At 59.3% G+C, this 22,881-nt stretch overlaps 2 protein-coding genes across 4 annotated transcripts; one reads left to right on the top strand and one right to left on the bottom strand.

Annotated features, from left to right (window-relative positions):
* Positions 1-1,243: 1,243 nt before the first annotated feature.
* On the top strand, positions 1,244-19,388 carry RHBDF1 (rhomboid 5 homolog 1). Of its 3 annotated transcripts, none has more exons than XM_081133476.1 (19): positions 1,244-1,371; positions 12,542-12,682; positions 12,752-12,882; positions 13,154-13,258; positions 13,819-14,032; positions 14,456-14,665; positions 14,737-14,859; positions 14,932-15,089; positions 15,508-15,765; positions 15,867-15,978; positions 16,102-16,176; positions 16,265-16,426; positions 17,029-17,129; positions 17,285-17,348; positions 17,718-17,812; positions 18,048-18,123; positions 18,195-18,295; positions 18,412-18,565; positions 18,694-19,388. In XM_081133476.1, the coding sequence occupies exons 1-19, from the start codon at positions 1,312-1,314 to the stop codon at positions 19,111-19,113; spliced, it is 2,760 nt and encodes a 919-aa protein (XP_080989602.1). In that variant the 5' UTR covers positions 1,244-1,311; the 3' UTR covers positions 19,114-19,388. The 3 variants fall into 3 exon arrangements, with proteins under 3 accessions (XP_080989602.1, XP_080989604.1, XP_080989603.1); XM_081133477.1 differs by lacking the exon at positions 1,244-1,371 and adding an exon at positions 4,477-4,583; XM_081133478.1 differs by lacking the exon at positions 13,154-13,258 and having other exon boundaries at positions 1,283-1,516.
* SNRNP25 (small nuclear ribonucleoprotein U11/U12 subunit 25) lies at positions 16,740-22,831 on the bottom strand. The gene is made up of 5 exons (XM_081133479.1): positions 22,546-22,831; positions 21,333-21,423; positions 21,026-21,131; positions 20,692-20,766; positions 16,740-20,223 (listed from the first exon to the last, which is right to left on the bottom strand). The coding sequence occupies exons 1-5, from the start codon at positions 22,585-22,587 to the stop codon at positions 20,166-20,168; spliced, it is 372 nt and encodes a 123-aa protein (XP_080989605.1). The 5' UTR covers positions 22,588-22,831; the 3' UTR covers positions 16,740-20,165.
* Positions 22,832-22,881: the final 50 nt, after the last annotated feature.

Below are 22,881 nucleotides of genomic sequence, written 5' to 3'. Positions count from 1 at the left end.
CTTCCCACACCCAGCACCAACTGCCCACCCTGCCTATAATCTCTCAGGTCGGATTTGTGCCCCCAGAGGGAGGGGGAAGGGGAATCTGGGGAGGGCAGTGCCTGGTGCAGAGAAAGGAAGGGCTGTGGGTGGCCGCTGTTCAGGCGCAGGGTTGTACTGGGGGAATTTCCCTGAGGAGGGAACACCCAACAGAGCCACCCTTCCACTCTGTCACTTTAGGGTTTATCTGAATGTCTTCAGGACCCCCCTGCGGTGGCAGGCACAGTCCCAACCCCTATCCAACCCAACCCTGTCCTGGGAAAGCCCTGGCCCTCAAAAGTGATATCCACAGGGCCTGGGAGAGCAACTGGGCATAGGATGATGTCAGATGGAGTGGGGGTGCTGGATGGATCATGTGGTGACTGGGGCCCTCAGATGAGCATGGCACCTGGTCTTAGGGCAAGTCCAGCTGAGAGGACCCTGGTCGCCAACTGTTCCTCTTCTGACCAGCCCAGGGGCTGAACTCCATCCCTCCAGCCTCCCACTCTCACTCCAGGGCCCCAACCAGGACTTCCTGGGGAGGGAGGGGCAGCAGCCTTCCAGCCTGCTGGAAACCACCCAGCAGTTTGTGGCACTAGTGCTGCTTCCGGGGGTGGGCAGTGTGTCACAAACCCAGGCTTGTAAAGCAGGCCTGGCTGTGACTCCCACCCTTTCTTTCTTTTCCTCCTCAACCCCTGCAGCCATTCCACCCAACAATGAGTCCCCCTTCCAGCCTTCTTGTGTGCCCAGCCCCCCTTTCCTCCTCCCTTCCCCCATCCCTGCTTCTGTTTCCTCACTTTGCAGGGAAACTAAGGCTCCAGCTAGGCTTCATCCCCCTGGTGAGGGCAGGGGCAGGGTGAGTGCTGTTTTGTGTTAATTTTTATTCTTATTTCACAAATGGTGCATGGTCCTTGCAGAAATCATGGGAGTCCATGCATTCCCAGAGGGGTGTTTTATGCCTGTCTTGAGGATGAGGAGAGGGAGGCTTGGGAGCAGCTCTGGCTCCCAGGAGGAGGAGGCAGGGCCAGGGCCAGCAACCCACTTCTCCAGATGTTCTGGCAGGGGCTTGCGCAACCTCTGCAAGGGGGGGCTCCCCCTACGGCCCCCCCACTTCCTGGTTTGTGGTCTGAGGCCCCACCGCAGGCTGGAAGTGGTGGGTTAAGCATTCCCACTGTGGCCTGCAGGGAAGGCTGGCTGGGAGTGAGAGAAGGTGGTGCTAGGCGGGAGGAGGGGCCTGGGGCCTTCTCTGTCCCCAGTGTGCCCTGTGCTGGGCTGGGACAGGCATGTTGGAGGATGTCAGTGGAAGATGGAGATGAGGACATCCTCGACACTCTCAAAAGGATCAGCGCTGGGGTGAGCTGCTCTGTGCCCTGCTGGGCCAGCTCCTTGCCCGTGGAGGGGCCATCAGTCACCAGAGCCTTGAGAGAAAGGATAGCCGCTCTATCAGCCACAGAGGCCTGAGCTCCAGCCCCAGCTCTGGCTCAGTGTCCTCTCTAAGGTAGGGATATAGGGAGGGCTGTCACCTTGAAGGGAGAGTTGACAGGTGGGGGGGTCAGAGCCTCCTTGGGTAGAGAGGGCAGCGGAGGGAGGATTGTGTGGGCTGCACCCTCCCTTCCCGGGGGTGCTGCCAGTGCAGCTGGGCCCTGGGCCCAGGTACTCACCGGACCCCTCGCCATCCCCTGAGACATGGGGAGGGGCAGCTGTCTCAGAAATAGCTAGTGACTTCAGGCCCCTGGCTGGCCTGGCCCATTTCGGCCACCTCCCCAAATAGCCAGGGGCTGGTCCTGTGCTCATCCAGGCCCCCCGGGCAGCCTACCCGTCCCGCCCCCCGCCCCCTCAGCCCAGGGACTGGCCTGCTGAGCTGAGGATTTCAGAGTGGCTGGCAGGGACTCCTTCTACTGGTCAGGGCTCCCAAACCCTCAGGTCCTAGAGTCAAGTGCACATCCATGTGGGTGGGCCAGGCACTCACCCATCCCCTGTCATCCACCCACATGGTAGGCAGTTGCAGCTGATTTCCATTTTCCAGGCCTGGATGAAGAGGGACTAGAAGCACTGGGAGCATGATTTCCATGTAGGGGGCTTCTCCACCAGGGCATAAGGCAGTGGGGCATATGTGAGGCAGAGCACATATACTCGCATATATGTGTCTGGGTGGATCAGGCCCAGGCCTGAGCACACATGTGTTGTTCCTTCTCTGCTCACACTATCCTGATACCAGGGTCCTTGCGCAGGAGACCAGGGTGGGCAGAGAACCTGGGGTCCCTGGGTTTTGCCTGCCAGGGTATACTGGGGATGCCTTTGGGAGCAATACCTGTGAGGAGCAAGGGTTTTCAACAGAGGCTGCCGGGGATCCACTGGAGCTTGGGAACTGAAGGGTCTTTTGGAGGTAACCCGAATGAGGGGGAGGCTATTTACCTGTCACTGGACACATAGACCACCTTCTCTGGAGAGGGAGCATAATTTTGGGCAAGGCAGCTCTTGTCCACTAAAAGTGACTCCTCTGGGGGGTTCTCAGCAGTGAGCCACCTATAGCTGGTGCTCCTGGCAGCTGTGGATGAATGTCTGGGTCATGGAGCGAGCCTGGGTGGCACCCTGCAGCATCCATTGCAGGAAGGGATCTGCCAGTACTGGATGCCCAGCCATGGCATGCTTTGGAGGTGAGCCCAGGCCCTGGACTCCAGAGAAGATACTGCTATACACCCTGCCAGCCCAGTCTGGGCATCCAGGTGGGCAGGGCCTATTTATCCCTGGCAGGGGTCAAGAATGCTGGGCATGGAGAGACTGTCCTGTCTGGCTGAGAGCCTGGCAAGGGAAGGTTGGCATGTGTGGGCTGTAGGAGCCCTGGGCATCAGCATGGGGAGCCTCCTTCTTGCCCTGTGTCCCCAATGCACCTGTAGTCACCCACCCTCCACTTGTGAAGGAGACCCGTCTAGCCCCTCCAAAGCTTTCATTGTGCCCGTGTACCTAAGAATCATGTTGATATACCTGTGTTCATAGAGGACCTGAGTGTGCGCAGGCACCGCTCTGTTCCACGGTATGGACGAGGGGGAGACAATCAGAGGATCTGTTCCTTGCCCAGGCTCCAGGCCAACCTGTAAGTTGGCTGCTGCCTTACGTTGGCAACTTCATTTTCTGTGTAGCCATGGACCGGCTTGTTGTCTGCAGTCAGACATTGGGCACAGAGAGGGAGAGTTCTATCTGGTCCCAGACCAGCAAAGGGCCTGAGAACACATTTGTGGGCCCTCTGAGGCTTGAGGGGCTGGGCCTCATGTGCCCAAAGTATTCTGACATCTGGTGGAAGGGCCCTTAGGATACCCGTGGCCTCAGTTCTGTTTTCTCCGAGGTAAAGAGGGAGACCACTGTGTCAACCATCCAGGGGAGGCCTGTGTCCCTCCACCACGCACAGCTCCTGCTTGTACCCCGCTATTGGTACCCTTCCCCCATTCTGTGGCCTTTCTCTGGGTGAGTAGGACTCACAGACTCCTTCAATGTCAGGAGAGAAGAATGCTGGGAAACTCCCACCAGCAGCCCCAGCTGCAGACTCAGCCTAGGATCAGATGGGCCATTTTGTGTCCAACTCAGTGTAGGGATGAGCCCCCCAGGGTGGTTGGTGAGCTCTGAAAGGGAAGAGCAGCGTGGATGCCAGACACTGTGCTGCCTCTGCTCCAAGGGCTTTAGGAGCTGTAGGCTCAGGGTGGCCTGGGAGTACCTGCTGGGAGAGCGGGGTTTCCAGGGGTGGGGAGCACAGCGGCCTGGGGAAGGGGTAACTGCTCTGATCCTGCCTTCAGTGAGTGTGCATGGGTGTGTAAACACGAATGGCAGTGTAAAATTGTGTTATGTGTGCACGTGTAAATGTGTGAGTGGGCATGAAAGTGTATAACTGTGTGTATGAATAGGTGTGTATATGTGTGTAAACAGGTGTGTGTGAATGAATATGTGAGCATGACTGTGTAAGCGCATGAATACGAGTGTGTGTGAGTGAATGTGTGCAGAGTAAGTGGGGGTGCTCACGTGAGACTAGGGGAGTCTAGGTAAGGGACTTGTCAGTGTGCGCCTTTGGGGGAGGTTCGCGGTCTGCTCTACAGGACATCCAGGGACTACCCCCCTCGCCCCAAGCACAGGTCGAGGCGGAATAGTCGGGAGTCACTCTGGAGTGAGGGACAGGCTGAGAAGCCCGGGTCTGCAGTTGACCGTCAGGCTCCGTCCAGCTGGGCCACCAGGTCCTCTCTACTCAGCCGCGGCGCTCACGACCCCAGCCACAGGTGTCCCCGCAGCCGCAGCCACGCACGGGGAGAGCGCGCTCGGCTGCCTTCCCGGAGGAGGTGACTCGGCCCGGCCGGGCGGGCCGCGCGCATTCCTGAGCCCTGAGTCAGTGCGGCCGCCCCCTCCGGCCGGCCCGCCCCCGGCGCACACGCCCCTCGCTCCCTGGCATTCCCGGCGGGCGGGCGGGCCGGACGAACGAGCGGGCGTGCGGGCGGGACGCGGCTCGGGAGCCCTCCCGGCGGCGGTGGCAGCCCCCCCGAGGCCCTCCGCACCCCGAGGACCCCCGGGTGCCGGCGGCGGCGGTGAGTGAGCGCGCCGGGAGGGCGCGGGGCGCCGCGGGCCGGGCGGGTCCCGGGCTGGTCCGGGCCGGGGCCGGTCCTCAGCGCGCTGCGGCCGGAGCCGCGCGAAGCGGCCGGAGCCGGGGCGGGTTCGGGTTCCAGGGCCCGGGGTTCGGGCCGGCGCCCGCCCGAGGCGCCCGGACTCTCCTGACCGGAGTTTCCCGAGCAGCCCGCGGAGGCGGCCCAGCGCCGGATTCCAAACCCGGCGCACCGCAAAAATAGCCTGTGGCCGGATTAGCACGTCCCAGCGGGCTGACCAGGCCGGACAGCTCGGCTCCAGCCCCCGCCCAACAGCTGAGGGTCCTGGGAGCGGGAGGGCGCGGAGTCCGGGGTTGTCTCCGGGCTCCTCTGAGTTGTACCCTCCCCCACCTGATGTTCTCTTTCCCGGCCACCGCCGGTGGGTGGTGTCTCCAAGCTGAAACTCCAGCTCCGAGGGTGGAACTTGGGATCACCCCTGTTCCAGCGGTGCTCCCTGGGGATGGCAATCATCAGCACTTACGGCAGTAGCTGTGGAGCTAGGGATGGAGACTGACCCCTGTCCCCCATCAGTAAACACTGAAACTGCAGGGCTATGGGAGCTACTTCCAAAGGACACCCCCCCCTCCCCCCCCCCCCCCCCGTGTTCAGTGGCCAAGAGAAACTACAGGGTGCCTTGAACCAGGCCTTCTCTTGGCTGGGTAGATAGAGGGACCCCAGCTCCTAAGGGCAGGGAGTGGGAGCTGGCTGTCTGACCTGCTGGAGGCATGTCTGTGGGGCTGCATGGGGAATGGGCAGGGGATTCCCCCAGCGGTGTCTGCCCAAGGCCCAGATGGTCCTGACCAGAGTTCCTTCTCGTGTGTGCACAGCTTCAGGCTGTGTGTGTGTGTGTGTGTGTGTCTGTCTGGATGGGCGGGGCCTGGGTCTAGAAGCCCTAGCTCCTGCTAGGAAAGGCCCTCACCCCCCACCTTGGGACTTCCTGGCAGAGAAGATTCAGGATGAAACTGGCTTTTCAGGTTTGGCCCAGCTAGATGCTGGGTTCTCTCCACCCCAATGGAACCAGCCTCAGCCCCCTGTCCCCCACCCAGAGATTGAGTGAAAGCTAGGGAACCAAGCAGCTGGCTGGGGTCCGAGGGTTTCCTGAGGCTGAGCCCCCTGCCACCAGGAGTCGTTCTGAGCAATCTGTGTCTTCCTTTTCCCTAAGAACTGGACAGAGGCCAATAGGGGGGTGCAGGAGTCAAGTGGCCGTAGATTGAAGGTGTCAGGCCCCAGGCCCCTTCCCAGCCCCTTTAAGCAGCCTACACTGGCTGATCCACTCCCATTGCACAGATGGGCTGACCAAGGGCTGCAGTGCTGGAGCGTTGCTGTGACCAACACTCCTCATCCAGCCCAGTGTGCTGGCCACACAAACCTCTGCCCTGGGGAGCGTGCATTCTAGGGGCACCCTTGGTTCAGAGGGAATCACTCAGGTCTCCTCTGCCTTTCAGCGTTCCTCTTAGGGTCTTCTCAGCTCCAATTGCTGCTCAGCCCCCCCCCCCCCCTTGCTGTTCTCCCTGGATGTGAGGGGCCCTTCTGTGCCTGCTCCAGTTTCCCAACACTGGTGTCTGTGACAGGATCGACTTTCTGTCCAAGGATCAGATTCTTTGGCTTCTGCCTGGTTTCTGGGTTGGGTGTGTTTGAGGGTGACTTCTTCCTCCCTGAACTGAGATGCCTGGGTTGGAGAGGGTGGAGTGAGGGCCCAGAGGGGCCTGACAGCCCTGCACACCCTGAGGAACCCTTACCTTGGGGCTGTGGCCAGGGCCAGCTAGACAAACACACAGAGCCTTTGCACCCCAGCTCCTGGGCAGTGGCCAAGGCTTTAACCCTCTTGGAGGCTCAGTGACCTCAGTTTCCTTATCTGTAAGATGGACACAGAGGACTCCTTCCAAGGCTTGTGATAATTCAGTGGCTCAGTCAAGGGTCTTCGGGTTGAGGCAGGTGTGTCAGGATTGTGATGATTGAAGCCATTTTTGCTCTGGTAATGGACTTCAGGGACTTGGTTTCCCTTGTGGGCCTCTGCAGCACTACTCAGCAGCCGGCGTCTCCTAGGGGGGTGTTACTAAGCCCTGAGGGTGTCTGGGCACCAGAGAGAGTGTGTGTGGAGTCGGGCACTGCGGGGGCTCTGACTGGTGACCAGACGTGTTGATGGGATATGGCCCTTTCCCTCTGCAGTTTGAAGGGCTGATTTCACCTAACTCCTGAGATCCAGTTAGACCCCAGATTGTCACACCCAGAATTTGCTATAGCCATGCCTCTGATCCTACCCCCTTGCTGACTGTGGCATGGGCAGGTAGGTCCTTTGACCTCTCTGAGCCTTGGGGCTCCCCAACCTGGGGGTATATCTGCTTCTGTTAGACACAGTGGGGTTAGGGGCTTTGATTCTGGCCATTGGCAACCCCTGGGCCTTATGTACCTGCTGAGCCTTTGGACAGTGCCTCCTCCCCAGGGCTAGTGCTCCCTTTCTTACCCTGTGTACCACCCTCCCAGGCCAGGTCCCTGCACTTTCAAGGCCCCCTATAGCAGGAAGACTTGTTGTTTGCCCTCTGCATGCTCCTCTGGGGTGACAGCGTGTGGTGGGTGACATGGGGAGGCAGGGATTTGATGTGTACTCCTTCTGATGGGTAGAGGGCATCTTGCAGGTCATTGGCCAGGTCTCAGGCCTGCTTGGCTCTATTCTGAACGTCATTTCTTCCACAGAAAAATAGAGGGGTACCTGGGAGGGTTGAGGAGGGTTGAGGGCCTGGCCAATATCCTTCCCATTTACAGATGGGGCAAAGAAGCCCAGACAGGTGACTTTCACTTTGCCAGTAGCACAGTAGCAGGTGGTGGAAAAGGGCTGGATTCTAGGCTGCCAGACAGCCGATGTTCCCCTCTCCCAAGGGAGATCTGGGTTGGACATTAGATTAGGGTCAAACAGAAGACTGAGGGTTAGAGATCAGGGCTCTGGTAGGGAGGTTGGAGGAGCTGGCTTCTCCTGGGAGCATGCTCAGGTGAGCTGGGGACACGTTGGGGCAAGTGCCCTGGGGTGGGGCCATTGCTCCGGTTGACCTCAGTGGTGGGTGGTTCCCTGGCTGGGCAGGACAGGGAACCCAGGCTTGGCAGGTCTGCTCCTGGGGCCAGGCGGTCCACTTGGCCTTCAGCTACCCCTGCCGGCGTCGTCCTGTGAGTGCAGTGGTGGCTACTGCTCACACCTGAGGATCCAGCTTCTTACCGGCATGGCCGCTGGCCACGCCTGGGCAGGCCAGAACTTCTCCCCAGTCTCCTCCTGCCTCTTGGCCCATCTTCCCAAAACAGGGCATCTCTGAAGGGTTCTGTCCTCAGCACCCCCGCCCCCCCATGGCTCCTGCTTCTGGCACACGCTCTTGGACCCGCTTATCCCGCCGCGCTCTCTCCCTTGCTTCAGCTGCCTTCCTCAGGTTGCTCCCCGCAGCTGGCAGGCATCACCCGCCTTTCTGCTTCTTGAGCACGTACTATGTGGCAGGAACTACTGTGGGCCCTGGCCGCCCTCACTGGCACCTGCTTCCTGGCCCCTCCTGCACCCTTGCACAGTGTCATCCTAAAGGGTCCCCAGTCAGCCCCAGAGCAGGAACCTGGGCCAGTGGGCCCCTGCCCCTGCTCCCCACCCAGCCCCCTGCCCTGATAGCTGCAGCAGCTCCCTCCCACCCCCCCTTGCTGCTGCTTAAAGCAGCTCCAGTGGTCCTGTGACTCTGGGGCCCTTGCCCCTCAGCCTCATCTAGAATCTTGCCTTGTACTCATCCTGAGCTGTTTGAAGTGCCCGGGGTGCAGCTCCCTGGGGTGCAGTGTCATTTTGTGCCCCCTTGCTGGGTTGGGTCCCCACCATTGGCATTTGCTTTGTCAGTAATCCTCACTTTACTGCCAGATGCCCTTTTGGGTGTCTCCTGCTGGCTGGGCCCTGGGTGGGCAGCTGTGGATGCTGCTAGAGTGACTCAGATGCTGTGTGACTAGACAGGCAGGCCCTCCCTGGGCTGCGGTTTCTCCCTGTGCTGAGGGGTCAGCAGAGCGGAGATGCTGTTGGGATTTCCACCACGAGGGGCTGTCTGGGAACAAGAGCCCACTGTACGCCTGGGGCAGGCCTGGACACTGAGCTACTGTCTCCTCTGGATGGGCACTGCGCCCCTCCCCGGCCCAGACTTTTTGTCCAGCCTGGGCCTGCCCCTCCCCCACACCCTTGGGTCCTAGTGTGGAGCCCCCCTTTTGAATCCCACACACTTGAGGCCCAGATGGGGAACTGGGCACACAGGGGTAGGGCAGGCTGGGCATCCTGGAGCTGCGTGGGTTACAGAGCTCTCTCCTGCCTCTGCCCCAAATGCAGGAGGGATTCGGGGGAGGTGAGGGACACCAGGACATCTGGGTGTACAGGCAGGGAGCCTGTGCCTCCATCATGAGCTGAGTGGCTCTTGTGTTCCTGGACGGACTGTGGGCCTGTCCAGCTCCCTGTGCACGCTTACCACCCTCCTCCCACCTCTTTGCTTGTGCTGTTCTTGCCCTGACCTGGGCATAGGGTAAGGTCCTCCTCCCAGACCCAGTTGAAGGGTCATCTCAGGAATCCCCCATCACCCAGATCATGGGGATCAGCCCTGCAAGCCTGTGCTCCAAAGTGACCAGTATTTACCAGGTAGTGGCTCTGGAGCAGGCCTTCCTGGGCACTGTGGACCTGGCAGTGACAGGACAGCATGCATGTGGGTGAAGTCCCGAGCTGTGCTAGGGGAGTCCAGGGCTGGGAGTGCCTGTCAGGTGGGGCAGCCTGATAGGCTTTGGGTCCTGGAACACCTTGGCGGTTTGGTATTAGGCATGTGCAGGGACAGGGCCCCGAGATGGGAGGGAACCTGGTGTCAGGAGAGGCCGGGACAGTGGGAGCCATGGAAAGCCATGGATGTGTGTGGTGGGGTGAGCGAATCAGTCAGCTGGCAAAGGTTCCTTGTACTGCTGAGCGGAGAACCAGCTGATGTCACCTAGGAGTGCTGGGCATGCCTGGGGAGGCTCGCGGAGAGGCCAGTCCCCAGCCCCCAGCCTGCAGATTCCCAGCAGTGGCCCCAGCTGCCACTCTTTGGCCCTGTTCCTCTCTGGACCTCACAATGGCTCCACCAGAAGCATTGGCCTGTCTTCCAGGAGAGAATACTGAGGCTACATGAGGCGCATGGTGGTTGGGTGGCAGGGACAGACTGAAGCAGCATAGCCGCCCCATCTGAAATGCTAAGGGGGTCCCCATCCCATCTGGTCCCTCACCCACAAGGTCCCCCAGGGTCCAGCACAATTGCGGGGGTCACATCACCTGGATCCCCACCTGGCAGGCGGGGCCTGACCATGGCTTGGAGGGTACACTGGGAATGCCGTCCCAGCACTGCAGGGTCTGGAAGCCCCTGTCCGACTGCTGTCTCTCTCCCCAGCGTGCCTGATACTGTCTGCAATTCCACCACTAGTGCTGGAGACCCAGAGCTGTCCTTCCTGGTCACTTCCTTTCCAGCAGGGGGAATGTTAAAATCTATATGACCTGTGAGGAGGGCTGGTGACTGCTGACCATGTCAGGGGACACACCGGCCTGGGCTGGGTCTGTGGTGTGAGCTGGATGAGTGCTGGTCTCCTGGCTGAGATCCCAGAGAGACCCATTCTCAGGATGCCTTCATGTCAGACACTGCCCCACCTTGACCCTGCCTGCCTCCGTCCCCCTGCAGGGACCTTCCACCTGACCCCACATTGTGGGGATCAGCATGGGCAGTGTGCCCAGAAGAGATTGCCAGCGATGTGCGAACAAGTGCTGCCTTCAGTCCTTGCCCTGAATCAGACCGGGGGCGGGGGACAGGGGCTTGGCTCCGAGGGGGCTGTGTGAATGGAAAGACCCCTGGGTGCATAGTCAGCTTAGAGAAGAGGCTGGACCATAAGGGATGGGGTAAGAGCCAGGAGAAGGCATCCCAGAAGGACTCCTTCCCACCAAGCCTGTTCCTTTTTGGTGTAGCGCAAGTGGGAGCTGTGAGCGGTGCCCAGGACTGTCCCTAACTGGTCTAGGGCCAGTAGGAGTATGGGTGGTGAGTAGTGTCACTATAGGAGTAATAGGAGCTGTGAGCAGTGCTCTGGCCCTGGCCCTGGTCAGTATAGAGCCAGTAGGAACTGCAAGGAGTATTCTGGGCTCAGCCCTGTTTGGTATAAGGCCAGTAGGAGCTGCCAGCCACATCCTGGCCTGGGCCTCAGTTGATATAGGGCCAGGAGGAGTTGTGAGCAGTGTCCAGGACCAGTTTTAGTCTATATAGCACTAGTGGCAGCTGTGAGAACTGTCCTGGGCCTCTCTCTGGTCTGTGTAGGGGTGGGAGGAGCTATGCTCAGCACTCTGTGCCTTCCCTGGTCTGTGGAGTGGGAGTAAATGTCCTCGGACTTTCCCAGGTCACTATAGAGCCAGAGTTGCTCTGAGCAGAGTCCTGGCCCTTCCCTGGTCTGTCTGTGCAAGTCCAGTAGGAGCCATGAGCAGCATCCTAGTCCTGTCCCCAGTATGCTACCCTGAGTATGTGACTTTGGGCAAATCAAACCTCTTCTCTAGGCCTCAGCTTCCTTATTTCTAAGGTATGGGTGGGGCTTTCTCTATATTTCTATATTTCTCTAGGCCTCAGCTTCCTTATTTCTAAGGTATGGGTGGGGCTTTCTCTATATTTCTCAACTCCAAGCAGTTGGGAGGGAAGATCAGACATGGAAGCTGTTTCTAGGGGTGTTGGTGGGTGGGTTACAGACCTGTCTGGGTCTGAAGCCCTTTGAGGAGGCCGAGGAATTTTGGGGTCTCTGCCCTGAGTATTGCTTCGCCACTCTCCTGTTACCCATGTCCCCCATTACGCTCAGGGAGCCCTCCCAATCTTGGATATCCTGTTTTCAGATCCTGTGTGGTCCTTCTTTGGGAAGGGATTCCAGATCTGTCCTGAAAGTGATGTTTTGTAAGGGGGGAAACAGAGTGCCAGGTAGGCCATGGTCACCTGACCTTTGCCTCGAGGTTACATGGCCAGGCACTGGTGGTCCAAATCAAACCCTGGCCTCTCTGCTCTACCCTGTGCCTAAGTGATAGATTTGGGGTTCAGTTTCATGCTTAGATTTGCTGCTGGACAAGCAGACTTCCTGGGCTGAGCTGCTTTGCTGCTATTTCTGGGCACATGGCACCCCCTGGTGGTCATGAGGGTGTCTGCGCCCAGGTGGTTTTCAGGAGGTCCTATTGTGGTAACCGCTGTGAGACCCTGGGAAGTCACATTGGCCACTCCTCTGTGACATGGAGCCTTCACACGCCCCGCTTGTGGACATAGTGAGCCCTCTGTCTCTGGAGCGGATGGCGTGGAGGTTCGAGGGTGAGGGATGGGTGAGCTCCCCAGCCTGCCGGTGCCCTCGTGCTCACTCCGACCTCTGCTCTGCCGGTTCCCTGTGCCAGGAACAACGCCTGCCCCCGGCCTTGCTACCTTGATCACCTCTTTCAAACCTTTGCTCAGATGTCACTTCACAAGGGGGCATCACTGCCCTCGGCAACTGTAAGGTGCTGATTTTTGTCCGTTAAACTTCGCACCTTTTAACACAGTACGTCTACTTACTTACAGATTTATTGTTTGTCTGGACTATAAGCTCCATGAAGGCGGGGATTTTGTCTGTTTTTAGTTTCTTTGTTTCTCCACCAGTGTGTCCCGAGCACTTAGGAGTGGTTCATAATAGGTGCTCCAATATTTGTCACATGAATTTGTGTTGTCTGAGGACCTAGTCTGTGCCCAGCATTGTTGGCCAGGATGGACGAGGGATGTCATCATCGGGAGCCGTGAGCGCCTCCGTTGGGGTTATCACTGCTGCTCCTTTCTCCTGGGTTGGGGCCCAAGGCACCCTCAGACACCTGTCAGCCCTGTTACTGAGTAACCCCCCCCCCCCCCCGCCAGGCCGGCCCTGCTGCACCTGGAACCATGAGCGAGGCCCGCAGGGACAGCACGAGCAGCCTGCAGCGCAAGAAGCCGCCCTGGCTGAAGCTGGACATTCCAGCTGTGGCGCCCCCTGTGGCAGAGGAACCCAGCTTCCTGCAGGTAGGCCCTGGCCAGCATGGGCTGTGGGCACAGCCTGGCCAGCCCCCTCACCATGACCCTGTTGCCCAGCCCCTGAGACGCCAGGCTTTCCTGCGGAGTGTGAGTATGCCGGCCGAGACGGCCCACGTCCCCTCACCCTACCACGAGCCCCGCCGGCCGGTGCTGCATCGCCAGACGTCCATCACCCAGACCATCCGCAGGTACTGCACACGGCCCGGGCGGCTCCGTGGGGTGAGGGCTGGGGCCAGGGACAGAGGCAGGCGTACAGGGTCCCCTTTAGGTACTGAGGCTGCGAGTGGGGCAAGGGCCCCTCCTGTCTCAGCTTTCTCCTTGGTCTCATTCCCCATGTCACCCTGCCCTCCTCCTGCCTTGGGGACCGACTCCTCTTGCCTACCACCGTTCTCTGCTCCCTCCAGCTCTTGCTCTCTCCTTCTCTGTCTCCTCCACCCCAATGCTCTGGTCCCTGAACAGCCGACAAGTGCGCTTTGGGCGTGTCCACACTCTGCCCCTCTTGGGTTCCCCTGCTGCCCGCAGGGCTCTCCCACAGCGCCGGTCTCTCTCTCGGTCCCTGCTCAGGTACCTTGGGTAGGGGGTGAGTGTGCTAGCGTTAGCTGGAGTGTGCATGGCTTGGGACTTCTTGGGAGCTGCCAGCACGGTTTGCATTCCTTGGGGCTCCTAACGGCAGGCGTTGGCAGTGTTTTTGCTTGCATGTCCAAGGGCTGTGGGCAACCTGCCTGGGCTTGCAGTGCCTATTCCTTGAGTTCTGTGGTGTCCAAGGTCAAGCTGCTGCCCAGGGCTAAGCAATCTGTGGGTGTGCGAAGGGCTGAGTTCTGAGCACTGTCTCTGGAGTTAATGTCTCCCCACAACCCCCGTGTCAGAGATGGGGTGTGAGCCTCGGTAAAATATTCACCTGGACAAGGCCTATCAGCTGCAGTTCTAGTGGGAATTTGGAGTTGGCTAATTGTTTAGGGGGTAGCCAGGGCCAGAACCCATTCATCCTCTTAACTGGACAGCCCACTGGACCCCAGACCCTGGAGTGACCAGAGGCCTGGGGTGAAGCATGCTGCCCAGGAGGAGGGCCTCTGCTGGGGAGGGTGGAGATCTGGCTTCCCCTTGTTAAGTCTCTTCCATGGCAGGGGCACAGCTGACTGGTTTGGAGTGAGCAAGGACAGTGACAGCACCCAGAAATGGCAGCGCAAGAGCATCCGTCACTGCAGCCAGCGCTATGGGAAGCTGAAGCCCCAGGTCATCCGGGAGCTAGACCTGCCCAGCCAGGACAATGTGTCACTGACCAGCACTGAGACGCCCCCTCCGCTGTATGTTGGGCCATGCCAGCTGGGCATGCAAAAGGTATGCCTGCCCCCTGCTGCCCCACAAAGGCCTCTCACTTTGCTCCCCTGGGCTGGGATTGGGGATACAGCCAACCTGAGCAGAGGAGCTTCCTCGGAGCTCATGGTTTGGGAGGGTGGTCAGATGGTCCCATGAAGACACTTAAGATACTTTCTGGGAAAGGGGATCTGGGGGGAGGGGACAGACAGGGTCCTGGGATTGTACCATGGGGCCAGCTCCGGATGGGAGAGCATCCCAGGGTAAACAGCAGTATAAAGGCACTACAGATGGGGAGAGGGGCCCCTCTGGGTGCAGTCAGGTGAGGGTGGTACCCATAGTTGTCCAGGTACCCGTTGTGTTCTTCATGGTGGGGTTGGGGTGGGCAAGGAGCTTCTGGGGTGATGACCCAGTCCCCCGACTCCTGCGTCTCCTCCCCTCTGCCAGATCATAGACCCCCTGGCCCGGGGCCGGGCCTTCCGCATGGCGGATGACACCGCCGATGGCCTGAGTACCCCGCACACGCCCGTCACTCCCGGTGCTGCCTCCCTGTGCTCCTTCTCCAGCTCCCGCTCGGGTTTCAACCGGCTTCCTCGGAGGCGCAAGCGTGAGTCTGTGGCCAAGATGAGCTTCCGGGCAGCTGCAGCTCTGGTGAAGGTGGGTGCCGGGGCTGGGCGGGGGTGGGGCTGACCTGGTTGCCTGCCACATGCTCACCTCCGTGCCGGCAGGGTCGCTCGGTGAGGGATGGCACGTTGCGCCGGGTGCAGCGCCGCAGCTTCACTCCCGCCAGCTTCCTGGAGGAGGACACCGTTGACTTCCCCGACGAGCTGGACACCTCCTTCTTTGCCCGGGTAAGAGCACAGGGGTGTCACCCGAGGCCCCTCCGTCTATGTATTTCACACTGACTGAGTGTGTTTGCTCAGGAAGGTGTCCTTCACGAGGAGCTGTCCACATACCCAGACGAGGTGTTCGAGTCTCCGTCAGAGGCAGCGCTCAAGGACTGGGAGAAAGCCCCGGACCAGGCGGACCTCACGGGCGGGGCGCTGGACCGCACGGAGCTGGAGCGCAGCCACCTGATGCTGTGAGTGGCAGCGGTGAGGGGGCAGAGAGGGGGGTGCAGGTCAGGAGCAGCTGGGCCCGAGGCAGGGTGCCCTGGAGGGCTGAGGGGAAGGGGTCCACTTGGCTGTTGCGGCTGGGGGACCCGGGGCTGGGCACCATTCGCGTCTCAGCCGCCCACCTGTGGAACGGGGCTGCAACCCCAGAGCCCTCAGCCTGGACAGAATTCAGCGGGAGGCCAGGGAACCACTCATAGGTCTGGGCCCACCTCCCTGCCACCTTCGGAGGGGCTCAGGATTGCTCTTGACTGGTGAGGAGGGTGCACAGTGTCTTCACCACTGCGGGGGAGCAAGACAGAGACAGAAGGTGGCCCTGGTCCCGCCAGGGCCAGACTGCAGCAGGACGGGGTCTGGGGTGGGAGATGACCGTGCCCCTTCCCCCAGGCCCCTGGAACGCGGCTGGCGCAAGCAGAAGGAGGGTGGCACCGTGGCCTCGCAGCCCAAAGTGCGGCTGCGCCAGGAGGTGGTGAGCGCGGCCGGGCAGCGGCGGGGCCAGCGCATCGCGATGCCGGTGCGCAAGTTCTTCGCCAGGGAGAAGCGGCCTTATGGGCTGGGCATGGTGGGCCGGCTAACCAACCGCACCTACCGCAAGCGGATCGACAGCTATGTCAAACGGCAGATCGAGGACATGGATGACCACAGGTAGGCACGGAGGGGCCGTAGCTTACGGCAGGCAAGGCTCCGGGCTGGGGGTGGCGGCTCTGGGTTGGAGCCACCACCTGTGCTGATGCTTCGTCCCACAGGCCCTTCTTCACCTACTGGCTCACCTTCGTGCACTCGCTCGTCACCATTCTGGCTGTGTGCATCTACGGGATCGCACCTGTGGGCTTCTCGCAGCACGAGACCGTGGACTCGGTGAGCCCTGGAGCCCTTCCTGGGCCTAGACCAGTGAAACCTGGGATCTGGACACCCTCCTGCGCACTCTGGGGGGAGAGGGCCTGAGTGGGCTGCTTCTGATCCCTCTCCCCAACTTCTCAGGTGCTGCGGAACCGTGGGGTCTATGAGAATGTCAAGTATGTACAGCAGGAGAACTTCTGGATTGGGCCCAGCTCGGTGAGGGGGGGGCCTGGCAGGGCGGTTGGGTGAGGACCCCCGGCTGTCAGGGGACCAGGGCCTCAGCTGCACACCCTGCTCCCTGCAGGAGGCTCTCATTCACCTGGGTGCCAAGTTCTCGCCGTGCATGCGCCAGGATCCGCAGGTGCATAGTTTCATCCATGCCGCACGGGAGCGGGAGAAGCACTCGGCCTGCTGCGTGCGCAACGACCGGTCGGGCTGCGTGCAGACCTCGGAGGAGGAGTGCTCGGTGTGTGCCCCTGCCCGCAGCTCGGCCCTTGTCCGCGCCGCGGGTGTGGTTATGTTGAGACTTTAGATGGAGCCGGCTGAGTGATCCTTTGCCCTAGATCCTGGCACGTTGCACCGTCGCTCTGTGCGAGGCCCTCACATCACGTTCATTACTTTCTGTCCCCAACCCCTCCGTCTCACCCAGAGACAACCGTTAGACAACCATGCGATTGATGCCTTTGATCTGGGTGTGCTTTCTGTGTCTTGTTTTGGGGCATGTCTTAAATTTACACAACTGGTATTACCTTATTTTTTCCACTAAACAATTACAAAAAAAAGATTCAAGTTTTTATTACATCATTTTATGAGGAGATGCCAAAGTTTATACCAGTCCCTGATTTTGGACACAGGTTGTTTTAAATTTTACACTAATAGGAATTATGCTCTTGAGCTTACAATAGAATCTCCCACATGCACGCACATTTCTGGAGGGTAAATTTATAGATTTTGGGTTGTGGGCTCAGGAGGATCTCAGTGAAAGTTTTGCTTTTGACTCCTGCCTTTTGGGGACTGTGCCGGGCGAGGGGTGGGCTCTGGCCAGGGGCTGACTCTGCCTTCCCACAGTCCACGCTGGCAGTGTGGGTGAAGTGGCCTCTCCATCCCAGCGCCCCAGACCTTGCCGGCCACAAGAGGCAGTTCGGTTCTGTCTGTCACCAGGACCCCAGGTCAGTCCTGCTGGCCCCGCCCTTACTTTGCTTTGTCTATGTCTCCCTGGGTAGTGTGGGGAGAGGGTACAGCTGCTCCCCTTGCGGAGTTGGGCGGAAGGGTACCAATGCTAAGGGCACAAACCAGGGTCTGACCACATACTGGGCTCATGCAGGGTGTGTGATGAGCCCTCCTCTGAGGACCCCCATGAGTGGCCAGATGACATCACCAAGTGGCCGGTGAGCTGGGGTAGAGATTGTTGGGGTTTGGGAGTTACCCTTATTATGTGGGGGAAGAATCTACACCTCACCCATTTGTGATGCCAGGAGGTCCCCGTTTTCAGGTGCAATGCCCCTGGCCTTTGCCTAGCCTGTCCCTCCACCAACACCTGCCTCTCTGAGGAAAACCAGGTAGACTTGGGAGATCAAATGACATCATTTCAATTTGACAGATGGGAAAACTGAGGCTTAGGGTGCAGTAGCTTCCTTGAAGTCAAGGCCTGTTTTCTACTGTAGGAGCCTGTCCATCTTTGCCCAACCCCCAAGCATGGTGTTGGGGCGCAGGGTTGGAGGAGGCCCTGACCCAACCCATCCCCATTTGTGACCCAGATCTGCACCAAAAGCAGCGCTGGGAACCACACCAACCACCCCCACATGGACTGCGTCATCACAGGCCGGCCCTGCTGCATTGGCACCAAGGGCAGGTAGGTGTGCCTGGGCCCAGAGCATTGTCCTAGGGCTCTGACCTTTTCCATGTCCCCACTTAACTTGAGAGATGCAGGGGTGTGGGGTGAGAAAGGGTCTGGGCTTATCCAGGGCCAACAGAGATGGGCGGGTGGGGCTGAAACCTAGGCCTGGGTGGTGCAGTCAGGCTCCTGTGCCCTTGGGCCCCAGCAGCCCCCCTCTGCAAGCCTTCCCAAGCCTGGCTTGACCTTCCAGGTGTGAGATCACCTCCCGGGAGTACTGTGACTTCATGAGGGGCTACTTCCACGAGGAGGCCACACTCTGCTCTCAGGTAGGCCTCCAGGGTGTGTCCTTCCCCTCTCCCCCCAGCCCCGGACAGTGCTGACAGGCCACTCTGCACAGGTGCACTGCATGGATGACGTGTGTGGGCTCCTGCCCTTCCTCAACCCCGAGGTGCCCGACCAGTTCTACCGCCTGTGGCTGTCCCTCTTCTTGCACGCTGGGCAAGTGATACCGTATGGGCTGAGCCGGGTTGGGTGGCCTCAGGGACCCCAGGAGTGGCTGGCCAGAGGGTGGTGGCGGGGCGGCCTTCCCCGCTGAGTGCCCCATCCCCCCACAGCATCCTGCACTGCCTGGTGTCCGTCTGCTTCCAGATGACTGTCCTGCGGGACCTGGAGAAGCTAGCGGGCTGGCACCGCATAGCCATCATCTACCTGCTGAGTGGCGTCACCGGTAACCTAGCCAGTGCCATTTTCTTGCCATACCGGGCAGAGGTAAGACTGCCCCAAGGTCCCTGCCCGGGAGCATCTTCCTTTGGCTCCTCAGTCCTGCTGTGCTCTGGGCCATGAGGTGGGGTGGCTGTGGGTCCAGGGGTCCTGCTCAGCATCCCCACTGCCTCCAGGTGGGCCCGGCCGGCTCGCAGTTTGGCATCCTGGCGTGCCTCTTCGTGGAGCTCTTCCAGAGCTGGCAGATCCTGGCTCGGCCCTGGCGTGCCTTCTTCAAGCTGTTGGCGGTGGTGCTCTTCCTCTTTACCTTTGGGCTGCTGCCCTGGATTGACAACTTTGCCCACATCTCGGGCTTCGTCAGCGGCCTGTTCCTCTCCTTTGCCTTCCTGCCCTACATCAGCTTCGGCAGGTTCGACCTGTACCGCAAACGCTGCCAGATCATCGTCTTCCAGGTGGTCTTCCTGGGCCTCCTGGCTGGCCTGGTGGTCCTCTTCTACTTCTACCCCGTCCGCTGTGAGTGGTGCGAGTTCCTCACCTGCATCCCCTTCACTGACAAGTTCTGCGAGAAGTATGAGCTGGACGCCCAGCTCCACTGAGCTGGTGGGCGCTGGGGCCACGGGCCCCCAGTAGACTGGAGCCAGGCAGACGCTCACCTGAGCCTTGCAGCCACGGGACTGTTGGCAAGCCCTGCGGGCATCCTGCCCGTTTCCTGGACAGCGACCTCTGGTGCCTTGCTCACTGCTGTGGAACCTCTCATACTTCTGGACATTTATTACACTAGCTCCTGTGATTACCTTCTAACTACTCTCCTGACGACCACCTCATGTGGCCAATAAATGGACTGGGAGCGTTTTAGCTGCCACTAACTTGACCAGAGCTGCCGCCTCCTTTCTGACAGGAAGTGTCCAAAATACCTCCCTCCAGTGAAGTCCCTAAGCCAGGTGGACTCCCCTTGCTCCCCCTCCTTAGAGTGGCTGGCAGCCACAATGGGCACAGACCCATGGATGAGCTGTCACATTTTCCCACACACGCTTACAAGTGCCCCCATTACCCCAGCCATCAGCTCCAACTTCAGCCCCAGGCTACCTCCCCTTCCAGGAGCCGGGGAAGGTGCTGATGTATATGAACCCCATGGGCTGAGGTTGGAGGCCGCCCATGGCTGTGCTCGCACACAGGCTCTTGTTTCTCCACAAGCAGGTACAGAAAGCCAGCTGCTCTGCTTTTATTTTCTCCTTGCTGAGAGATCATAGTAACAGAGTCATGTGGCATCTTAGACTTTAGGACTCACCTGCACCATTCTCTGCCCCTTGCCTCCCTCATGATGGGGCTGCGCCAGGCCCTGGTGTCCAGGTACTGTGGCTTTTTGACTTTTGAAACTAAGAAGCAAAGAGATTTATTCTGTACACAGGGCCGGGCCCACAGCTGTGTGGGATCTGCCACAAAATTTGGGTGTTTGGACCCAGGGAGGGGTCAAGCTCAGGTCTTGAGCACTGACTGGCTCACCCAGTCCTACTCCCGAGGGCCCAGTTGTGCACAGCTGGGTGAGTCCACCTCAACACTCTTCTGTGAACAGGGGACAGTGACCCAAGGCTTCGGCCTGCTGGGGAAGAGCTTGGCCACCAGCACAGAGTTGTCCTTGTTTGGAGGTTCATTTTTGCCTCAGTTTTTTGATGAAGGACACCTCATCCCGATTCCGGATACCATAACTGAAAGAGAGGGAAAAGCGTCAAGTATCTAATCTACAGAAGGTTATGTCTGTGACGCCTCACCTGAGGCTTGTGAGAAACCAAGAAAGAGCAGGTGGGAGTGTGGTGTTCAGGAAGGCAAGGAAGGGCAGTGGCCTTCCTCCCACAGACACATCCTGCGCCAGCAGGCAGCCTTTCACTTCCATGCACACTCTTCTTCCCTCTTCCTGGCTCTGTGTGGCCCTGAACTGCCACTGGTGAGAAGCAGTAGGCCCCTCACTGCTCCTCCGCCTCCCATTCTCCTAGTAGGGAGCGCCCCCAGCAGGAGGGCCTCAGTCTAGCCATGGACTCTCCTGGCTCACAATTCCCCAGGAACTGAATGAAAATCCCTCCTTCCTGGGGGGGAGGGCAGCCCTCTGGCAGAGCATGTGAAACTAGAGGTCACAGTCCACACGCCTCCCTGCAGCTCAAGATGTGGCCTGAACTTACTCTCGGAGCTTTTTCCTGTCCTCTGTGAGCTTTTCTCCCGCAGAGATTAGATGGTATGTCCTCCACACATAGGACCTGCAAAATACGGATTCAGGCAAACTGCGAGCTGAGTGCTGGGGTGCGACAGCTGTGTTTGAGAAGGGCTCCCGGTGCATAGCCCCTAGGCAAGAAGTACCCGCCCTGTATGAAGGATTGTGACAGGGAGCTAGCTTATCACTCCAGTCAGTACTTTGTAGCAGAGACCAGTTGATTAAAAAGCACATGTCCGGCGTGCTCCCATGGAGTCCCACACCAACTCCCAGGGAGGGCTGCAAGGAGCCGCTGCTTCACTTACCAGCTGATGTGCTGAATGCCCCCTTCGCGCTCCTGCCTGAGCTGCACGTATCTCTGGATGGCTTTCTTCAGATCCAGGACTGTGGCGTTCTGTACGACAACCACAGCTGCAACAAGGGATGGGAATGAGAGAAGATCCCACAGCCACGGCTTCAGATGGTGGGAGAGGAACCCAGGAGCCCTGTCAAGCCTGTTTCTGCCTGAGGCTCAAGTCCGCGCACGGTGGGCTTGTGGATGGCCGATCAATATCCCACTGACTAGCCCGTGGAAACTCAGCCTGCATGGCCTGAAGGGAGGGCAGCACTTACGCATGACTTCTCCATCCATCTTGCACACTCGGACTGTCATTGCTTGGCCATATTCCAGGGCTATTTGGGAATTGACCTCTTCCAAAGTAACCTAGAAAAGACCCAGGGTGGAGGTGAGTGCCCTGGCTCTTTACCACTCCAAACAACAAGAAGCTGATAGTATCCAAAGAGTGAAGCCATATTTTATGACGGACAAGAAAGGGAAGGGATTCTTGCTTATATACTAGGGCTTCCCAGTTTTTCAGCACCCCAGTCTCATTTTCCACCCACATTTTCTATTTAAAGTCCAAAGTGGACAGAGGCTAGGAAGAAAGGAACATAGAAACAGGCAAGGATGAACAGCCCTGGATCCTCTCACCCAGGGGCTGGGTAGGAGGAGGAACATTGTGCTTGTCAGTTCAGTCTGGGAGCCCCTGATCACCAACCAGGATCCAGGCCAGGGCCTTGGGACAAGGTTTGGCAGGTGTGCAATGACAAACATTGTAATACAACTTTTAAGAAAACAGAAGTTAATTGAAAAACTCCATGATGGACAAAGTAACACTGAAGCTTGAGAAGGGAAAAGTCAGCAATACTGACCTAGTCTTTTTTTTAATTGATTTTAGAGAGAGAGAGAGAGAAACATCAATGAAGAGTCATTTATCTGCTGCCTCCTGCACGCCCCCTGCTGGGGGGATCGAGCCTGCAACCCGGGCATGTGTCTTGACCGGGAACCGCTGACCCACGCCGGTCGGGCCTGACCTAGTCTATATTATTTTGTTTGCCATACGCTTTTTTACAACAACCTGAGTTATACTGTTTTTTTTAAAAAACACATCTTTATTGATTTCAGAGAGATGAAGGGAGAGGGGGAGAGAGAGAGTTGAAACATCAGTGATGAGAGAGTCATTGATCGGCTTCCTCCTGCACGCCCCCAACTGGGGATGGAACCGGGGCATGTGCCCTGACAGGGAATCGAACCGGGATCTTCTGGGTCCTAGGTCGATGCTCAACCGCTGAGCCACCCCCGGCCGGGCTCTACTATATTAAAATGTCCTGTATCCTGACTACTGGGGGGTGTTTTTGGGGCCTTTTAAATTCCGCGCCCAAGGCGAGAGCCTCGCTCGCCCCATTCTAGGCCCGGCCCTGGTTAAGACCCCACTTTACGCCCAGAGGTGCCTTAAGAGGCCTCCGGACAGCGGCCTCCATCACCCCCGGGACCTGTCCCGAGCACCTGGATCGGTAGATCGCAGAGCAGCGGGTCCTGCACCACCATGGCCAGACCCTCCTGGAACACGTCCACCGCCTCGGAGTGCGGCAGCGCCTCCTCTTCGTCCTCATCGTCCTCAGGCGCCTCGGGCCGTGCAGCCTCCTCCTCCGCCGCCTCCGCCGCCTCCGCCGCCTTCGCCTCCTCCAGGGCGCCGGCTGCCCAACGCGTTCAGTCCGCAAAGCGGGTCCACCGGAGCTGGCTGGGTGCGCACACCCCCCGGAGCAACAAGCAGTTCCGCCAGTAGGACGTCGGGGGGGGGTGGGACTGCCGCAAGAACCAATGAGAAGTGCGAGACGGCCT

This window comes from Miniopterus schreibersii (genome assembly GCF_964146895.1).
Source record: "Miniopterus schreibersii genome assembly, chromosome: 3".
NCBI lineage: Eukaryota > Metazoa > Chordata > Mammalia > Chiroptera > Miniopteridae > Miniopterus > Miniopterus schreibersii.
Note: the sequence above shows the minus strand (reverse complement) of the source record. Positions and strands in the feature narration are given on the sequence as shown.

Bases quoted from the DNA above. Each gene is read 5' to 3' on its own strand.
- RHBDF1 (XM_081133476.1), top strand. From the start codon at position 1,312: ATGTCAGTGGAAGATGGAGATGAGGACATCCTCGACACTCTCAAAAGG. The intron at 14,666-14,736 runs GTGGGTGCCGGG...CCGTGCCGGCAG, and splicing joins CAGCTGCAGCTCTGGTGAAG to GGTCGCTCGGTGAGGGATGG. The intron at 17,813-18,047 runs GTAGGTGTGCCT...TTGACCTTCCAG, and splicing joins TGCATTGGCACCAAGGGCAG to GTGTGAGATCACCTCCCGGG.
- SNRNP25 (XM_081133479.1), bottom strand. From the start codon at position 22,587: ATGGTGGTGCAGGACCCGCTGCTCTGCGATCTACCGATCCAG. The intron at 21,424-22,545 runs GTGCTCGGGACA...GGTCTTTTCTAG, and splicing joins TCTGCGATCTACCGATCCAG to GTTACTTTGGAAGAGGTCAA. The intron at 21,132-21,332 runs GTAAGTGCTGCC...CCCTTGTTGCAG, and splicing joins GATGGATGGAGAAGTCATGC to CTGTGGTTGTCGTACAGAAC.